Source organism: Sorex araneus, chromosome 5 (assembly GCF_027595985.1).
Source record: "Sorex araneus isolate mSorAra2 chromosome 5, mSorAra2.pri, whole genome shotgun sequence".
NCBI lineage: Eukaryota > Metazoa > Chordata > Mammalia > Eulipotyphla > Soricidae > Sorex > Sorex araneus.
Window position 1 is genome coordinate 73,495,098 of NC_073306.1, and position 19,677 is coordinate 73,514,774.

At 36.5% G+C, this 19,677-nt stretch overlaps 1 protein-coding gene across 5 annotated transcripts in view; it reads right to left on the reverse strand.

The window, feature by feature from the left end:
- Window positions 1–511: 511 nt before the first annotated feature.
- Window positions 512–19,677, reverse strand: part of SYDE2 (synapse defective Rho GTPase homolog 2) — a 55,052-nt gene continuing 35,886 nt past the window's right edge. Inside the window, exons 5-8 of one of the 5 annotated variants that reach the window (XM_055140601.1) lie at window positions 13,116–13,297; window positions 9,447–9,678; window positions 3,509–3,556; window positions 2,807–2,940 (exon numbers count right to left, since the gene is read on the reverse strand). In XM_055140601.1, coding sequence (XP_054996576.1) covers window positions 3,519–3,556; window positions 9,447–9,678; window positions 13,116–13,297 — 452 coding nt within the window. In that variant the 3' untranslated portion in view covers window positions 2,807–2,940; window positions 3,509–3,518. Of the gene's footprint in view, window positions 2,941–3,508; window positions 3,557–9,446; window positions 9,679–11,087; window positions 11,489–12,266; window positions 12,381–13,115; window positions 13,298–19,677 lie in introns of those variants that run through there. The other 4 variants (XM_004603631.3, XR_008630340.1, XM_055140603.1 and 1 more) reach the window with 4 other exon arrangements.

The following is a 19,677-nucleotide window of genomic DNA, read 5'->3' on the forward strand; positions in this document are numbered from 1 at the left end:
CCCTGGTGGAGGGATGGGTGTTGGGACACTGTATGACTGAAATTCAATCATGAACAACTTTGTAAGGGTCTATCTCACAGTGATTGAATAAAAAAGTTAAAAAATAAGTTTAGTATTTCTATTTAAGAAGGCAGATATTAACTTTAAAACAATTCTCATCCAGGGATGAAAGAAACAGCTCAGCAGTCTGAGCCAGGAGTAGTCCCTGAACACTACCAGATGTGGCCACCCCCTACCCCCAAGAAATCCTCCCCATTTCTCATCCAAATAAAGCCGAAAAGAGTGGGGAGATGGCTCAAAGAGCTGAAAGATATGCTCTGTATGTGGGAACCCAGGATTCCGTCCCCATCACCTCATGGTCCCTACCTGGAGCATCACACTACACAGGAATAGTTGTGGGTATCACCATCCCCAAAAGACAAATCAAACAAAATAAGTGTAACCTTCTAAGTATTTCAGGTTCCTTTAAATTACTTCACATTCTGAAACAGTCAATGTTAGGTATGAAATGTTATTTATTACATATTTTTATAGTAAAAATATGCTGTTAATATTTTAACACCTCTGTTTAAAAACAATGAAGTCCAAAGAAGTAATCCTGAAAATAATTATAATTAACAGTATGGTACCAAAGTTATGACATCTTAATAAAATTTTTACATTTATGGAACAACTTATAAATTCATACAATATACATGATATAAAGTATGGGAAGAATATTGATATAGTCTTTCCATGACACATTTAAAGTACTTTTTAAAAATTGCTATATAATATATGTACCTGCCACATATTCTTTTGATATTCTTTGCATTGATATACAAAATTTTAAAAGAGGGAGATTTTATATAAAAATAGATATTTATCTATTTAACAAATGGGTTTTCAAATAACAAGGTGTTCCATTTACTAATGTATAGTCAAAAAAACAGTTAAATATGTTAATGTTTTAAAATCAAGGAGCCAATTTCATAGTGGCTACTACATCTTTAAGCTGGCAATTCAATTTTTTTGTTTTCTTTTCTCTTTGCTTTTAGTCTTCGGCCGCACCCATCAGTGTTCAGGGCTTACTCCCAGTTCTGTGTCCAGGGAGCACTCCTGGCAAGCTCGGAGGACCATAGGTGGTGCTGGGGATGGAACCCAGGTCGTCTGCATGCAAAGCAAAATGCCTTACCCACTCTACTATCTCTTCAGCAACCAGGCAATTCAATTTCAAAAATAATTTTAAAACCACTATTTTGTAGGTACAAAGTTTAAAAAATACATCCCAATTTAGTTTAAAATCTTTCTAAGTTTATAATTCAAACACTGCTGTGACTGCTATGATGACTAAATGTTAGGTAAACTTAACCAAAATAAATTAATTTTAAAAATCAGTAACATCTAACATGCTGGCAAGATATCTTTAGGAGCAAAGGAGGACAATGATAAAGTCAATGTTACAAATGTATTACTACAAATAAATATATTTTAAGTATAATTATTTCATTTTAAAAGGCAGAATATAAAATGTGTAAAGAATATTCTTAATCAGCAGTGCAAAAATCTAGTACTTAATACCTTACAAAGTTAGAAGATTTCAATTTAAAACATGACTTTTCTCTGGAGATACTGTGACTTTCTGTGAACTAGAAAAAGTCTATTATAATCTCCATTCAGATGCTTCTAGAGTGTTTAGGTTCAAGTGTTTTTATATAACTCCTCCTTTTACTTAGATTTTTTTTTTCCCTGAAGAAGGCATTGATTGGTAAGCTAATAATTTTTGGCCTTTTGACACATATACTTTAAATGTACATGTGATTCTGTAGTCAATCCTTCCCCCACTCTAAAAACCTATACATATATGCACTTATAAATATACACATATTTTCAGGATTATAAAAATATTTAATTTTTAAGCTTAAATAATTATTGAATGTTAATACAGAATACACTTATATTTGTATACTTTACCTTTATTTATAAAAACATTTTCTCATAGCAGCATTTGCATTGCAAATGAATCAAACAAAGTTGCAGTACATAGTTACATACTGCAGAAGAGACTAAGCAACTGCAATGCTCTCTAAAAGAAACCCATGGTTCAGCTATATAAGAGCAGTCCTACAATGTACAAAAATACAAAGGTCTAATAACATGTTTGAATTTTATAAGTGCATTAAAAAAGGTATCTCCAAACAACTGGTTGGCAAGAATGATCAAAATATCCTCAGTTATCTTTAGCTATGTCTAGGTTATCTTTGTCTCCAGGAAAAAAATTTCTGAAGAGGATCAATAAAAATTACATTAATGAATAGTGTTTTTAATTAAATCACATGAGCTGGTTAGAAATTAACTGAGGACTTCAAAAGTAAAAAATAAAAGCATTGCTGTCAGAGGTATGAGATTTATTTGAAGCTTTCGGGTCATTATGAAAAATCAAATAAAAATTTTTCCAATCTCAAGCACTCATCTGAAGTTTGTTTTTGTTGAGCTCACGCTCTAGATTTCCAATCAAAGTATCAATACTCTCTTGAAGATCTTTGAGGTTGGCTTTTTGATCCACTCTAGAACCAATTGTCTGCATTGTCAAATACGTTTGAAATGTGCACTCTTTGGACATGGGGATTGGCTGCTTAATCATTATATCTGGTCCATACACTTTTCTACAGTTTTCTCCATTTTCTCTATCTTGTGATAGAACGTGTTCATAATCCACATCATTTAAACTTTCTTTTGGATTTAAGAAGTAGTTTTCTCCACAGCTGCTCCAGTCTCCTGCATAACGATTGCTAAGTGGACTGTCTAATTTGGTTTGCTTTGGCCTAAGAATTCTTGATGAATCAGTACCACTTAAATTTAGCATGTAAGGTCGTTCTTTCTTCCGCCTCAAATAATTTAGAGAAGACTTCTGCTCTGGGAACAAACTGCCTGTTGATTCTTTGACAGTCAAACGTTGCACTAGAAACAAACAATACATTTGCTTTAGTGACAGGAATCCAAATACCTCTAAGAGAACAGAGCAAAGGATAAGCCACCTAATAATTAACCGCAAACATGCATGAAAACAAAAACATGCACACTAACAGCAAAAAGCATTCCATAATTCTTTTTTCTATTACCAAACATAATCAAGGTTAGGGACAGAAACTAGTAGAATGTTCAGTGGTGCTAATTCATGCTATATCAAAGCATCCCCAAATAAGTCAAATTTCAAATGTTGATTAACTTTCTGTGCAAGTTAATTATTATCTAGTTATAATTCAAATAGTAGTTAAGCTGGTAGCTTCTTCTAAATTAAAAGTATAGCAAAAAAGCAGGCAAGGCATGTGGGTGTACAAACAGAACAAAACAAAAATTCTTTTGTCTGCAAACATCTAAACTAGGCAAGAACATCTACAGTGATCACTTTGACAGTTCTGACCTACGTGGGTTTTGCAATTCTATTAGCAGCAGTGTCATGGTTTACTAAGCAGCCCAAATTTCACTTTGATAAAGTGCACAAAAACTAGACTTGACCACTAGTTACCTGGGTTTGATTATACAGCATTAGTTACTAATAGTCTTCCTTTATTGCCTGAAAATAGTACAGATATTTTACTTTCCCATTTTTGTTAGGAAACTAACAATCTTAAATAACATTCCTCACATTAGGACTAATTTCTTCTAAGACAATGGATGCAATGTGCTAGTCATATAGATTAACATTAAAAAATAATAATACTTCATAATAAAGAAAAGCTTTCTTGATGTCCTTCACCAAGGTCCCCTATGGTAGGGCTACTAGGAGAACCTCTTGGTGCATGTGAAGGCACTAGGGTTCATTATAATTTGGTGTATGTGTGTTGAGTGCAGTGGGCTGCACCACACCTAACAGTGCTCAGGGCTTACTCCTGGCTCTGTACTCAGGAGTGACTCTTGGTGATGGACGATATGTGGTGATGGAGATTACAACTGCAGTCAGCAGCATGCAAGGTACAAGGTGCCTTATCTCCTCTACTTTCTTCTGACCCAGCTTCATGATTTAAGCTCACAGCTCAGGTTTGCTAGGCAAGCATAAAAAAAAGCTTTACTGTGTGTGCTCTTGTATGCAGTGAACAAAACATTTAAGGACCTTCCTATAAAATAAAATGGACTTAACTTGAATGTGGGGGCATAGCTATTAAAATTTGCCCAAACTGTTTCTTTCACTGCTTGTTTATGCGGTTAATAAGTGTTTCATTTATATTTCACTAAAATAAAGGGCACATACTATCAGTGTCAATAATCCAACATAAAATATTTGCCTCTTTGTACAAAATAAGATAACTGAAAACTAACAAATACATATAAGTCTGTCACACTATAGCACTGTCGTCCCCATTGTTCATTGATTTGCTCGGGCGGGCACCAGTAACATCTCCATTGTGAGACTTGCTGTTATTGCTTTTGGCATATTGAATACATCACGCGTAGCTTGCCAGGCTCATACATATAAGCCTAGTTTTCCAAACTTGCAATATATATAACATTTTAAAAATAATATGTAATTGTAATTATATTATTAATTTGTATCTCTATATTGCATCACTTATTTACAATTTTATGATGTATACTTATCTATAATTTTATGATTAATATTATTTATCATTAACAATACTTAAAAACTCTGGATCTAAAGTCTTTTCTTTGGGGCAGGCACTCCCAAACAGTGCTCAGTGATTCTTGATCAATCTGGCTGGTTCAGGGGACTGTGTGATTCCAGCAACTGAACTGGGGTAAGTCACATATAAGACTTGTGCCTTAACCCTTATAGTATCTCTATGGCCCAGCTGATCTAAAATTTTAGAGGAAATAAAGTTCTGATATTAACTTTAGGGTGATCTTTAATATTAGTAATAATATAGTATATCCATGCCACTACTAATATAAATGCGAAACATCTATCTGAATGTTTTCACTGTCTCCATCTGTGTCTCCTTCTCCTATACTTATCTCCATTAAGTCTCCTTATTTTCCTTTCTTTGTTTTCTGTACGATTCCTGTTCACAGTGCTTAAGTGAACAGGAATATACTTATTTTCACAAATTAGAATTCTCAACTAACCATGAAGTCACAATTGGTGATCCAGCCAGAGTCAAGCATTTTTTAGCTTTGTGTTGTGAGCTTGTCTTATTAGGCCTGAATTTGCTGGCATTTGTTCAGAAGAAAAGATAGATTCTGTTCTTTAAATTGTTTAATCAAGTTGTTTTTTTTCCTTTTTTTAAAAAATCACCATGTGGTACACAGCAATCAAGTTGGTTTTTTGTTTGTTTGGTTGGTTTTTTTTTTTTGCCTTTTGGGTCACACCCAGCGATGTACAGGGGTTACTCCTGGCTCACGAACTCAGGAATTACTCTTGGCGGTGCTCGGGGGACCATATGGGTTGCTGGAAATCGAACCCAGGTCGGCCGCATGCAAGGTAAATGCCCTGCCCACTGTGCTATCACTCCAGCCCCAATCAAGTTGTTTTAAATTCAGCATTTTGTTGCTTAAAATTAACAGATAAAACTGTCTAACCAAGACAACATTCAAACATTACTTTTGTATATTTTCTTGGAAAACATTTAAAAAATCAGTTAAAGGAGATTAAATTCACATATTTCCTAATAATAATGCTGTTCCTAAAAAAGCAGCTTCAGTGATGTTTTATTTTTATTTTTTCATTTTTATTTTTTTTGCATTTTGGGTCACATTTGTACAGGAATTACTCCTGGCTCACGCACTCAGGAATCACTCCTGGCGGTGCTCAGGGGACCATGTGGGATGCTGGGAATCAAACCCGGGTCTGCCGTGTGCAAGGCAAACGCCCTACCTACTGTACTATCGCTCCAGCCCCCTTCACATATGTTTTAAACTAACGGTGAAATGGTTTCTTATTACATATACAAAGAACATGGTTAATTTTAATCCTACAAAAAATGTTCTATTTCTCTTGGCATTACTACTTATCTTCAAAATAATATTTAAAATGCAATTTTAAATATAAGCTTAAATATATGGTCTCTGGAATATAAATAAAATGTTACTTAAAAAGTTTTAAGATGTAGCAAGTACTTAAAAATATTATTTTATTATTATTTCACCCATAGATTGGCAATTTTACTAGCAATTTTCTTAACATTTTGTCTATAATTACCTTATTTGTCTATGTATTGTCTTGTAAGTGCTCTTTTACTTTATTAGGACCTGGGAATGTAAGGGTGAGAAAATTACAGTCCCTGACCTCATGAAGTTTTGTCTAGTGGAAAAAAGGGTTATGGAAAAACATAACTTTTTCCAAGTAAAAGCCTGCCCCCAAATCCACCCATCAATAGAAAATGTAATACAGCAAATACTTCTGTACAATAAATAGCTCTAAAGCTATTCCCCATCTGTAGCATAGAAGAATGACCTGGCAGTAACTTTTAACATTATGCTTAAAATAACAAACCCATTTTAAAAGCAACAATTTTGTAAAAACAAAGCACTTTTTTTCTTAACAAAAAAAAGACTATTTTAGTCAAAAGTGAAGTGTGCTTCCACTTCGTCCTCCCACCTGCTGCCAATCTGGCCCTAGTGCTGCTTCCAAATCCCTGAGGGCTTGGCAGAAGACAATCTGAAAAACTATTGGCACAATGATTTTTGCCTCCCAGTGCCAACAGGCGTGAGTTCTAACTAATTATTCTAAAGATGAAAGTTTTCAAATAAAAATCCACAGTAAATGATACGCTTGCCCAAAATAAAAAAAGAAAAAATAATTTTAAAAAAATACAAAACAAGTTAAGAAAGTAAAAAGGAAAGGTGGAGGTCAGGAACAGTGGGTAAAGCTCTTGTCTTGCATGCAGTCAAACAGGTTTGGATCTCCAGCACCACAGCTGGTTCTCTGAGTATCATCAGGAGTGACCCTGAGCACAGAGCAGGAGTAAACCCTGAGCACTGCCAGGTGTACCCCCAAAATACACACATACACACACACACACACACACGGAAAGGTGGGCAGAAAGAAGGGGTGATTCAATTCTTTATAGTTGTTTCAACTCTTTTTACTTCTAGGCTGGGGAAAGTTCCAAAAGAAATACAAGATATGAAATTTTTCCGAGTATTGAAAAATCATCACTCACCAAGTTAATGTATTACAAAGCTCATTCTCTATGTCCCTATCAATTTCATAAGTTCACCTACTTGAGTTCTACCTTCCTTAAGTCTACAGATTTAGACGGTAAAGCTGACTAAATTTCCCCTCAGCCTAGTCTGTCCTTTGTCTGAGATGCCGTCTAAATAAAATGTAGCTCAACAGTAGAGCACAGGCCTTGTGTGTATGAGGTCCTAAGTTTGACCCATGACACCAAGAAAACAAAATAACAGATTTTAGAAAGGTAGGCAGTTTATTTTATTCCACATAAATCTTTGGGATAGAGTACTGGGCTCTAAAAGAGTTCTTTAAGGTTGTCTTTGAAATACCAGAAGTATGAAATGTGAACTTGTGTATTCCATGACGTAAGATGTAAATTGTTTTTGCTCCTAGATCTCCAAATCATGTGGCTACTATGAAACAGTAAAGTGACATTCTTATGCTATAAGAGGTTACTGATATAGAATTAACAATAAAATTCAGAAACTGATGATGGCAAAGCTAATGATATCACCAGATATGCCAGTTTTCACTTGTGATTAGAATGCTAAAATGTCTCCTCTCCCAATTCTGAATGTTTATTTGAAGTAAAGCAGTCCTGGAAAGTTAGAAAACACACATTTAAAATCATAACTTTTAAGAATCAAGTTATGTTGGTACCATATACAGACATCAAGGCAATTATCTAGAGTGTGTGTGTATGTGTGTATGTGTTTTGTGTGTGTGTGTGTGTTTTGCCAGAGATCAAACCCAGATCTCATTCAGGTAAGATATGTGCTTTACTGAACCATATTTCGGCCATCTAGAGAATTTTGATTAAGGATTTTTAAAAAACTAAGAAAACGTATAAATTCAGTTAAAATATAAATTATAAATGTTTTTAAAGCTTTATTCAAAGAATACCAAAAATTATAAATTTAAAAACTGAAAATTTTTATTAGCTCAATATAATATTAATTCACTCAATTTACACTTATTTTTAAATACTAAATGAAGCATTCCTTTGTATTCTAGTCTATTAATAAGAGTAACAAAGAACATTTATCAATAGTTAACTTTATACTAAACACTTTTAGCATAAATTTTATGTTTTAGCATAAACACTATTTTAACATAAAATGTTTTATTTCAATATTCACAGCAACCCTGAAAAAGTGGGCAACTTTGAAAACCCATGTACAGAGTGTGGGAAATCATTTCCTTGTTAAAAACTCTAGGATTGGCATAGTCTTTTGGGCAAAACCCACATCAGAAAGATTTATGATGACTTTCTAAACCTCTCAATCATTCAGGAAATGTCCTGCTAGAATAGATTACCATGACATCAACTCTATACAATAAAGGCACTTGCAGACTGTTTTTCATCCTACAGCCACAGCTACATAAATATCTACTCTTTGTACTTAATGTGCATGTTAACACGTAAAGAATAATCTCGTGAAGGGAGTCTGAGGAAGGTGATGCTGATTTAATAAAAACGTCAAAACTACCCTTTGCTAAGTGCTGTCAAGGCTAACTAGCTGACTGAACATCACAGTCTTGTCTCCCATTCTCTGTGACTGATTCCATCAGACTCAGATGAAGGGACCAGTTCAACCAGTATTATGTCAGTGATCCCCTAGTAGGTAATTTCAAGTATTTGGTGAACCACATTGTGAGCAAGTATCACAGTCTAAAACCAAGCTTCTCAGGTCCAAGCACTTTTGCCTCTGTGCATTGCACTAAGCGTCTTGGAACCTTCATGTGTGGTACTATACAGGTCAGGGAGGGGTCAGGGGATACTAATGCAAAGAAAAATTTGGAATTCAAAGGATGTTTTATAGAACATCTAAATAGATTCTCCTTTAGCTCTAAATCTATTTGGGATATATAAAAGGAAAATAATCGGAATAAGTAATGAACAAAAAAGATGAAAAGATCAAAGATAATTGCTAATGTAAGCCCGTGTCATTTGAACTAAAACCGAGAAGAATAAAAATATTAATCTCTACTGAGACCTATTTTATGACAAAAGCTGCACTGAGCACATTTTAAAAAATTAAGTTCCTAAAAACTCTATAAACACTATTAAACATTGATAAAAAGTGAATGTCAGGGTTAAACTGCTAATAAATAAGTGACACATCGAGGATCTAGATACAGACCTTAACAAAGTCAAAATAAACACAATATTATCAGCAAAAGGAGCACATTTAAATGAAGAAATATATAACTTTCAGAAAAAGCAAAATATCATAAAAGATTTTTTGGCTAGTATCTGGGCATGTTTAATGATTAGCTAATTCAAAGAACTCATCATTTACATTAAGAAAAATATTTCTGTAGAATCACCCACCTGGCCAGAGTTGAAGTAAGTAATGAAGAACCTCAATGTGTTTTTTAAAATTCAAAGCAGTTGCAAGTTCTTCTGAATCTGTAAAGACTCTGTTGTTGTGGTTAGAAGTCTCTTGCTTCTGACTTAACAGGACTGGTCCAAAGCACACAGCCAAATTCTGGCAGGTCATCTTATTTACTTCATGATAAGAAGCCACCAGTTTCAAATGATCCAATAACATCTTTAAAGTTGCCTAAATTAAATTAAATCAAATTTCACTAATGTAAGCTAATTTAATAACACAATATATAGCAAATAATACAGATAGACATCTGGTCAGTTTTTGGTTTTGAGGCACATCCTTTGGTACTCAGGACTTACTCCTGGTTTTGTGCTCAGCTATCATTTCTGGTGAGTTCTCAGGGAGCTTACCTTCTTGGGGGTGTTTTAGGGACAAAATGTGGTGCCATGTTTTGAACACTTTTTGGCTATGTACAGGCGGCCTAACCCTCCAGCCCCTGTGATATCCTGTCACGTTTTAAAAGTTGGGTTCAGAAGATGGAACAATAATACAGGCATAAAGGTTCTTGCCTTGTACATGGCTGACTCTGGTTTGGTCCCTGGTACTACAGATTTCTGCAGTTTTCTGAGTCCCTCACGCAGTAATCCCTGAGCACAGAGCCAGGAATAAGCCTTGAGTACAACTAGTATGGCTCAAAAACAAAAACCAAAAAATCCATAATAATTGAAAATAAAAGTTTATTTCAAGAAGTTGTTTGATGCTAAATATTTGTACATTAATCTTAAAACCCTTTCTTACAGAAACTTTACACAGAACCTTTAGCTTTGAACAATACAGTTCGATCCATTAAATGGTAAAAATATAGTAGCACCCCCTTACCATGGTTTTGATTTCAAAGGTTTCAGTTACTCACAGTGAACTACAGTATAAAAGTATTATGCACATGTTTTGAAAGAGAGACTACATTAACATAACCCTAATTTCAGTATAATTAAAATTGTTCTATTTTGTTACTAGCTATAGTTGTTAATATATTGCTGTGTCTAATTTATAAATTAAGCTTTATCATAGTATGAGTCTATAAGTAAAACAATTTATATACAGTACAGTACTGTGTGAAATTTCAGATATCCATTCAGGGTTTTGGAATGCATCCTGTGTGGATAAGAGGGGACCCCTATATAAACTCATAAAATTTACAAAATACAAATAAATCCCAAATTTTTTCTGGAATACTTCAAAAACCATATCACCAACATTTTTCCCTCTTTTCTCCCCTCTAAAACAACAACAGTAAGGACTGTAATGGAAATGTAATTAGCCCTAATTACATTCATTTTTTACTACCGCTTGTCCTACCGCTTGAGCTCACTCAATTGACTCAAGTGTGTACATTTTTAAGTACAGATACATCCTTAAGTAAAATATAGGAAATTACTTTCCTTAAATCTAGGAAAGCTAAACATTTCAGAATACAACCACATTCTATCATGATCCATATTAGAAATAGGTTAATGACCTTCCTGACTAACAAAAAGTAGACATTCCATGGAAAAGAAAAGTATATATGAAGGTGAAATAAAATATAGTACAATAAATCAATGGAATCTGAACAAAATCACACCAAAACAACTACTTACTGAAAAATTATTTTTAATCCTTGTAGAAACCAGGAGTTTGCTCAAGAAAAAAATTATTTCATTTTAAGAAATTATGAAATGGAATGTTTTCTAAGCAGCATGTGATCTGTCATTTATAAATGAGTATGTCATTCCATCCTCAAAGTTGCACTGAAGAAATTAATACCAACTAACATGTAATAATTTAAAAATCATTTTTAAATTAAAAAAATCAAAACGACCTATTATTTCTGAAGCCAGCAGTGAGTGACAAGTGGATTTGGTGATTAAAAGATGATTAGTAGTCTTGGCAAGAACAAGTCCAGAGAGATAGGGTAGAACCACATTACAAAGTGCTGAGCAGTAAATGAGTGGTGAGAGAGTGATGACAGCGGGAATAAACATTCTTGCAATATTTGGCTCTGCAAGGAAGGAGCGAAGAGAGAACGATATGTAGAGAAGATTATAACTGATATTGCAAAATCCAAATCAAATATGTTGACTCATAAAGCAATTCAAATAATAAATATTTGTTCCTCTTTTCCATTCACTAAATATTTCCTAACACAAGCAGGATTCCCCAGACTTGTCTCTTATAGGTACCAGTACATTATACTGTGAACAACAGTCACACATAAATGAACCTATAAAATATAGCAGATACAAGCTCAACAGAAAGTATACATACAATGTCCCAAAATTGTACACCTGAAACTCTATTAATAACAACAGTAAGTCATGGTCACTAAATAAAAATTGGGAAAAAATTAAATAAAAATATTTGGTCTATGAAATAAGTGAATATGAAAACATGTATTTAGGAGTCTGAAAATGTCCACATCACTTAAACCAGCTATTCTAGTCTCAGATTTTATACTAAACAAGTAACTCAATCGGTAAAGAATCATTGTTTACAAATTTATATGCAAACAGGTTCAAACCCAAATATTATACAAAAAAGAATAGTGATTATGTCAAACCAATTCACTGGCATATAATGAAACCTTTTAAGAAAGAATGTTAGTAGCAAAAGCATTAGGGACAGAAAGCTCTTTTTAAAACTATGTGGCAGACTACAATGTTCACAAGTTAAATAACCATGGGCAAGTGCTATAGATTCCTGATGTTCATTTCTGAACTTACAAGTAAACTGACAATCAACCTTGTGTTGGAAAAGCAGTATTTCTACCCATTACTCACCCCCTCTGCTTCTGTCTACCTCCTTGTAGATATTCCCCTGCCTCCACCCCAAAAGAGAACTAAAAGCCAGCCTAATTGGACAGAACACAGGACTTTGATGGGAACACAGGAAACCTGCGAATTGAAAGTTACAAGTTTAAGAGTGCTACCCACTAACTCTTGGACTTTCTATTCCCATTGACAAGAAATGTAGTTGAACAGCTTCATCAGGACAAGCCCTGTCACATCATTTGCCTTATATCCCCTTCAGTTCTAACATACTACAACTTTTACATACTAACAGTTTAAGAGGGACTCTGTAAAACCAGCCATCCTTGAATCTCCCCAACAGATAATCTGAAGATGCTGGTTCCTAGATTTAAACTGCTCTGGAGGGAATGATTAATTTGAAAGAGGAAAAGAGAAAGGAAATGATGCTCGTTAAGGAGAAAGGAAATGATGCTAGTTAGAGTTCTTCCAGACTTCACACTAAACCATGTACCACAAAATAGTTATCATATTTTAAAAACACTAAAAGGAAACAAATATGCCAGCTAGAATGCCTGTCATTCAATAGTTGTAGCTTCCTGTTTTTCTTTCTGAAAACTTTCTGATTTTTCTGTAATAAATACATATTTTCTAATGAGATAATAATACTTTGTACAAATATAAGAACTACTCATGTCTAAAGTTACATAAAGATAAAATTACTTTCTCAGTTTACTCTCCTTAGAATCAGTGTCTAGATTTACACTGCTTAGGAAGACTCCAGTTAAGGTCAACTTAAACTAACAAATGTCACAAGCTCTGGCATTAAGTATATAATTCATTAGCAAGCTTTCAAGAATCATGTGTACTAATGATGCTTACCTTCTCAACATCAGGGAGACAATGCAGCAGGTCCACAGTGTATTCAGAGTCACTGGGGTCATTCTCACAATTGTTTGATGACATTTTCAAAGGATATTTTGCCATTGCATCTAATACAGCTTCATAAAGCTGCTTTGTTATCAGAGGAGAAGGAAGTTCTCTTAAATAATCCTTCAGAACACCTTTAGAAAATAAACAAACCAGAGAGAGTTGGTGACAGGGTTTCAGCATGGTGACTGATTGATTGATTGCTTGATTTTTTGGCAATTTAAGTATTATTAGAGCCTACATTAAATATTCTTAAAACAATAAAAATATACATTAACAAGGCATTACAAAAAACCATAACCGGGAGGTATGGTGCGACCAGAAGGCCAACCTGTACCTGTACAAATGCATCAGCAGCCTGATGTGCCTTTAGGCTTCCTGATATCCCAAAATTGCCACTGTGCTTTTGTGTGCAGACTCCAACAACTTGAGGACAAATTTATCAAGACATTAAATGACCAAAAGTTAGATATGTGGGAGCCAGGCCCAGAAACCACCTCCAGCTCAGCTATACAAGCTCATTTATTGGCCTTATTTCAGAGACCCATAGATACATCTTGAAAGAGATCAAAAGCTGTAGTTAATCTTGGACCCTCACATGGCTGAACAGAGCGGGGTAAATCAGAGGTAGGGGCAGGTTGGCCAGGGGCCCACCCAAGCCGGTAGTCACTTGCTTCCACAATCCAAAATCACTGCCATTTTCCCAGCCTGACTCCATGTCTCAGGACAGACCTCACCAAGACATAATCTGCTGAAAACTTGGATATATGGCTTTTGTGAGTGAAATCTCCAAGTTTTCTCGGAGTTGGTAAGGGCTATACCCCCCCCCACTTCCCAATACGCCTGGAAGCACTAGCAGTCACCTCCACAAACCAATTCCAGCGCCACGATGTAAGCTCTACTACCGCCCTTGCTTCAGAGACCCAGAAAAAAATATCTCAAAAGAGAGCAAAAGCCACAGTTAATCTTGGACCAGCACATGGCTGAACAAAACAAGGTAAATCAAAAGTGGGGGCAGGTTGGCCTGGTGTGCCCAAGCAGAGCCCCGGCAGCCGTTTGTTTCCACAATCCAAAATTGCTGCCATATCCCCAGCCTGAGTCCACAGTCTCAGGATGGACCTCATCAAGATATAATCTGCTGAAAATTCGGGTATGCGGGTTTTGTGACTGAAGTCTCCAGGATTTCTCAGGGTTGGGATGGGCTACCTCCCCCCCATCTTCCAGAAACTTCGGCAGTCACATCCACACCCCAAAGTGGCCACCCATTTGAAAAACTATTCCAGCCTTACTGTCCAAATAAAAGTATTGAATGCCCTGAATAAACACCATGACCTTTAGCACCAGTACTGCAATCCATAACGCACAAAAGGAAAAGGAGAGAGAGAGAACAAGAAGGAAAGCACCTCCCATAGAGGGAGGCTGGAGGTGGGGTGGGGGGTGGACGGTGGTAGGGAAATAGGGGACATTGGTAGTGGGAAATGTACACTGGTGGAGGGATGGGTGCAGGATCGTTGTATGACTGAAACCCAATTATGAACAGTTTTGGAATGGTCTATCTCATGGATAATCAATTAAAAAATTATAATTAAAAAAAGAGCAAAGTGGAGTTCATGCCCAATTCAATCAGTTTAATCAATGGCTGAATAAATAGCAGATTCCTATATTTAAAAAAAAACATCTTTTATTCTTACAAATTGCTTTAGCAATTGACTTTCTGAAAGAATAAAATGAATATACACATACATAATTTCTAGTTACCATACATATTTAGATGCTACTCATTAAGTAAGCAACTTTGGATACAAATTCCCTATTATGTATATCCTCCTATAGGAGGTCCTTTAAGTGTATGCAAAATAAAATTTTAAAAGGCAGGTGATAGGGGCTAAAGCAAAAGTACAGTGGGTAGGATACTTGCTCTACACATGGCTGACCCTGGATTGATTCCCAGCACAGTATGATTCTCTGAGCTCTGCCAGGAGTGATCCCTGAGTACAGAGTCAGGAGTAAGCCCTGAACACCATTGAACGTGGCCCAAAAAACAAAACAAAACAAAACAAAAAGAGAGGCCATAGAAGCCTGGGATATGGCTCAGTGGTAGCTTTTTTTTTTTTTTCTTTCTTGTTTGTTTTATTTAGGGGATACACAGTATACTGTTAGGGTTTACACCTGGCTCTGTGCTCAGGGATCACTCCTGGCAAGGCTCAGAGAACATACGCAGTGCATGGTATTGAACCCCGGTTAGCCATATGTAAGCAAGAACCTAATGAGCTGTGTTCTTTCTGGCCACCAGTTCAATTTCTTTATTTTTATATGTCTTCAAATAGAAGGACAAAACTAATATCAATAGTTCTATATTGGTATTATTTGAAATTCTTGCTTAATCAACTTTATTCCCAGTAAAATTGTTACATTTGTAAATTTCAAAGCAAAACTTATTTTACCTCAACACCACACAAACCTGATTTTTCCCACTATTTTGTTTTTTTTGTTTTTTGTTTTTAATTTATTTATTTTTAATTAGAGAATCACCGTGAGGGTACAGTTACAGATTTATACACTTTTGTGCTTATACTTCCCTCATACAAAGTTTGGAACCCATCCCTTCACCAGTGCCCATTCTCCACCACCCGTAAACCCAGTGTCCCTCCCACCCTCCCCAATCCCATCTCCCCCCCACCCCACCCTGCCACTGTGGCAAGGCATTCCCTTCTGTTTTCTCTCTCTAATTAGCTGTTGTGGTTTGCAATAAAGGTGTTGAGTGGCCGCTGTGCTCAGTCTCTAGCCCTCATTCAGCTCAGTGGTAGCTTTTGCCTTGTATGTTTGAGGCCCTGGGTTTGAGTCCCAGAACCACTGAAAAAAAGCAAGCAAACAAGAAAGACACACTAACATTAACTGTAAACTAATTATATGAAACTTTAAATTCTAGAATTTTAACTAATATTAAAAGCATAACAATGCTACCATGTTATATAGGGCCAGAGCAATAGTACAAGTGGGTAAGAGGGGGGCTGGAGCTATAGCACAGTGGGTAGGGCATATGCCTTGCACACTGCCTACCCAGGTTCAATTCCAAGCATCCTACATGGTCCCCCGAGTACCACCAGGAGTTATTCCTGAGTGCAGAGCCATGAATTAATCCCTGTACATTGCCGGGTGTGACCCAAAAAGCAAATAATAATAATAATAATAATAATAACAACAACAACAACAACAAGTGGGTAAGAGATTTGCTTTGCACATGGCCAACCCAGGTTTTACCCCAAGCATCCCATATGGTCCCAGAGCAATGACAGGAGTAATTCCTGAGGGTAGACCCAGGAGTAACCCTTAAGTATCACCAGGTGTGGCCCAAAAAACAAACAAACAAAAAAGAATACCAATGGTGGGGCTGGAGGAATAGTACAGCGGGCAGGGCGTTTGCCTTGCATGCAGCCGACCCGGGTTCAATTCCCAGCATCCCATATGGTCCCCTGAGCACCGCCAGGGGTAATTCTTGAGTGCAGAGCCAGGAGTGACCCCTGTCCATCGCCAGGTGTGACCCAAAAAGCAAAAAAAAAAAAAAAAAAGAATACCAATGGTTCAAAGTAGTCACATGTGTCTTTCCTAAGTTTGAGGCTTGAGTACCTACTTGGACAGTAGTGTCATAACTTGAAAGAGAGTGGAGAGGCTAGGGCAGGAGAAAAGAAAAGCACATTTTAGGGAGAAGAACATATTGAGTTTCAGGCTTTCTGTGGGATCCAAGGTTGCTGGATATAAGGATTTGAGGCTGGGAAAGATATTATGGACATCGATGTAACATGATTAAATGGATGATGACCAGTGTAAACTTGGGAAGGACAGAGATGATGAAGGACACACATAGAGTGATGTGTGGGGTCTGTTGTTAAGAGAAGGCTCTGGAAACAGCAAGTCTGAAGAGGGTGACAAGTGGCCCTTCCAGCTGTGACTGAGGAGAGTAACTAAAGGAGTGAGTCAGAAGAAGGGGCAGGGATGAGAGTGGGGGAAATACATCCTGCCAAGGAAGCCAAGGATGTTTCGGGAATCAACTGTATCAAAACTACCCAACAATAGTTAAGTTAGGTCGGAATGGTATTTATGAGAATAGAGTTTCTCAACTTGGCTGCACTTTGATATAATCTAAGGATCTTAAAAAAAAAAAAAAGATTACAGAGCTCCATGCCAGCTGTACTAAATCATAATCTCCAGGGTCAGGACTTGTGTTCCTGTGCTCTGAACAAATTTGTGTTGTGAATCTAAGGCAACAGGGCCTTGTAACTAGGTATAAGAAACAATGATCTGGGGATAAAAACATTTAAGGACTGGGAAAAGAAAAAACATTTAAGGACTGGGGGAGGGGGGGAATGTCCACCAGAGAAGAAAGGTAGCAAAGCACAAAAGCATAGTTTGGGGAGGATAGACACAAAATCAGGATGCAATTGGTTAGCAAGTAAAAGAACTTTTCAGAAATAAAGAAGGGCCAGGAGATGGCCCAGAGGCAAAAATGAACTGTTCTTGCAAGTATGTGTTTTGGAGGTTGGGAGTTTGCTCTTTAGTGCCTCTCCTATAAGAGGCCCCAGTGCTTGGGTAGGGGGGCAGGGGGGCAGGTGGGGGAGTGGGGGATGGGGGAGTGAGGGGCTAAGATGTGAACACCACAGCCACAAGTGTGCAAGCGTCAACTAGAGCACAGGACTCCTGGTGAGCACCACACTAGGCCTGTGTATGACTTTCCTGTCATTATAACAATAGTAAGAAGGAAAGAAAGGGAGAAAAGAAAGAAAGAAAAGGAAACATAAAGTCCTTCAGAAATCTGCTTTGATAGAAGTGGATGACTACAGAAGGCAAAGGAAGGGCAGAGACCAAAAAGGGGTTTAGTTTGTTTTAAGACAGGAGAGATCTATACATTTAAATGCTTCTGTAAAGACAATTTAAAAATGAAAAAAGAGAAAGCTTTTAAGATCCTAGAGAAACAGAGAGATAGGAAGAAAGTAATCAATTGAGCAAAATGCCTAAAGAGGAAGGAAGAAAAGAAAACATAAGTAGGAAATGAAATCATTGCAAAATGTGAGGGAGATTATCTTATTCTGTTGGTGAAGTGAAATACAGGTTTGCAGCCCTGGTCACAATAAACCGGTCATCTGATGGTTTCTATTTTCTTGGTGAAGTAAGGAGGCAAATTCACATGCACATGGGTGAAATGATATTTGAGGAAAGAAGCTATGCAATACCCCATACTCTGGAGAAGGAAAGGAAGAAGAGAGGGAGTTAATAAGAGAGGATGGAGGCAGGAGAAAAAGTGGAAAGAAACCAGAGCCCAGTTTATTTTAAAGTCCACAAATTCATACTGATATAAAGTTATACAATTTTTTTCCTAATTCTCAAGAGGTAACAAAGATACAGACTTGAAAAACAAACCAGAGCTTCCAGTCCAAATTTACTCACCAGAAGGACTTTCCACACTGCAAGGAAGAAGTAGAAACATTTTGCTAGTAGTTCTAGCAATGTGAATAAAAGGAACTAGATTCAAAGAAGGCTGAAGCAGATAAAGCCTGCAGGACAGACCATTAAATAGTAGAGAAATGCACAGATAGATATCTTGGTACCAGGAAAATCACTCCTAAATTTTAATCTGATCAGCACACAGCAAGGAAGGAACTACCCAAAGCAGAGGAACAATTTTGGGAGCTCACCCAGTGTATCTGTTCCAAGCAACTAAAGACAAAAGCTGGGGCTAAAGCAGTAGCACAGCGGGTAGGGCATTTGCCTTGCATTCGCCAACCGAGTTCAATTCCCAGCATCCCATATGGTCCCCCAGCACCACCAGGAGTAATTCCTGAGTATAATAACCCCTGTGCATCGCCGGGTGCGACCCAAAAAGGAAAAGAAAAGGAAGACAAAAGCTTCATAATTCATGTCTCTGTGGCAGAATATTATGGTGTGAACTGTGTCTCCCCCACCAAATTTCATGTATTTAATTTATAATCCTTCATACTTTGGAATATTACCATTTGAGTTAAAAAGAGATCACAGATGGGGCATAATCACACATACCATTCTGAAAAGGAAGAAATTTGGGCAAAGACACACACACAGAGGGAAGATGGCGTAAAGAAATACTATGAGAACACTGTGTGAAGATGGATTAGAGGAATGCATTATAAGCCAGAAAATGCATCTGACAAAGACCTCAAGCAACATAACCAAATTTTGCCAGAAAAACATCTGAAAAATCAACAAAAGCTGAAGAATTAAAGAAGGATACTTCCATAAGCTCCACAGGGACCAGCATCCTGCTGATGTTTTCAAGCTTCTAAAACCAAAATATAATATATTTCTGTTTTAACTGTTATAACGGTCATAGGAAATAGATATAAATGTGTACGAGAATTCTGCTTTAGTAAAGATCAATAATGAACAGAAAAGAGCATAATTTGAAAACTTCTCTCATCCTGCTTAAAAGCACAACTAAAAAGGATCAAACTCTTTCTAAATGACATAACTGCATACCAGAAAA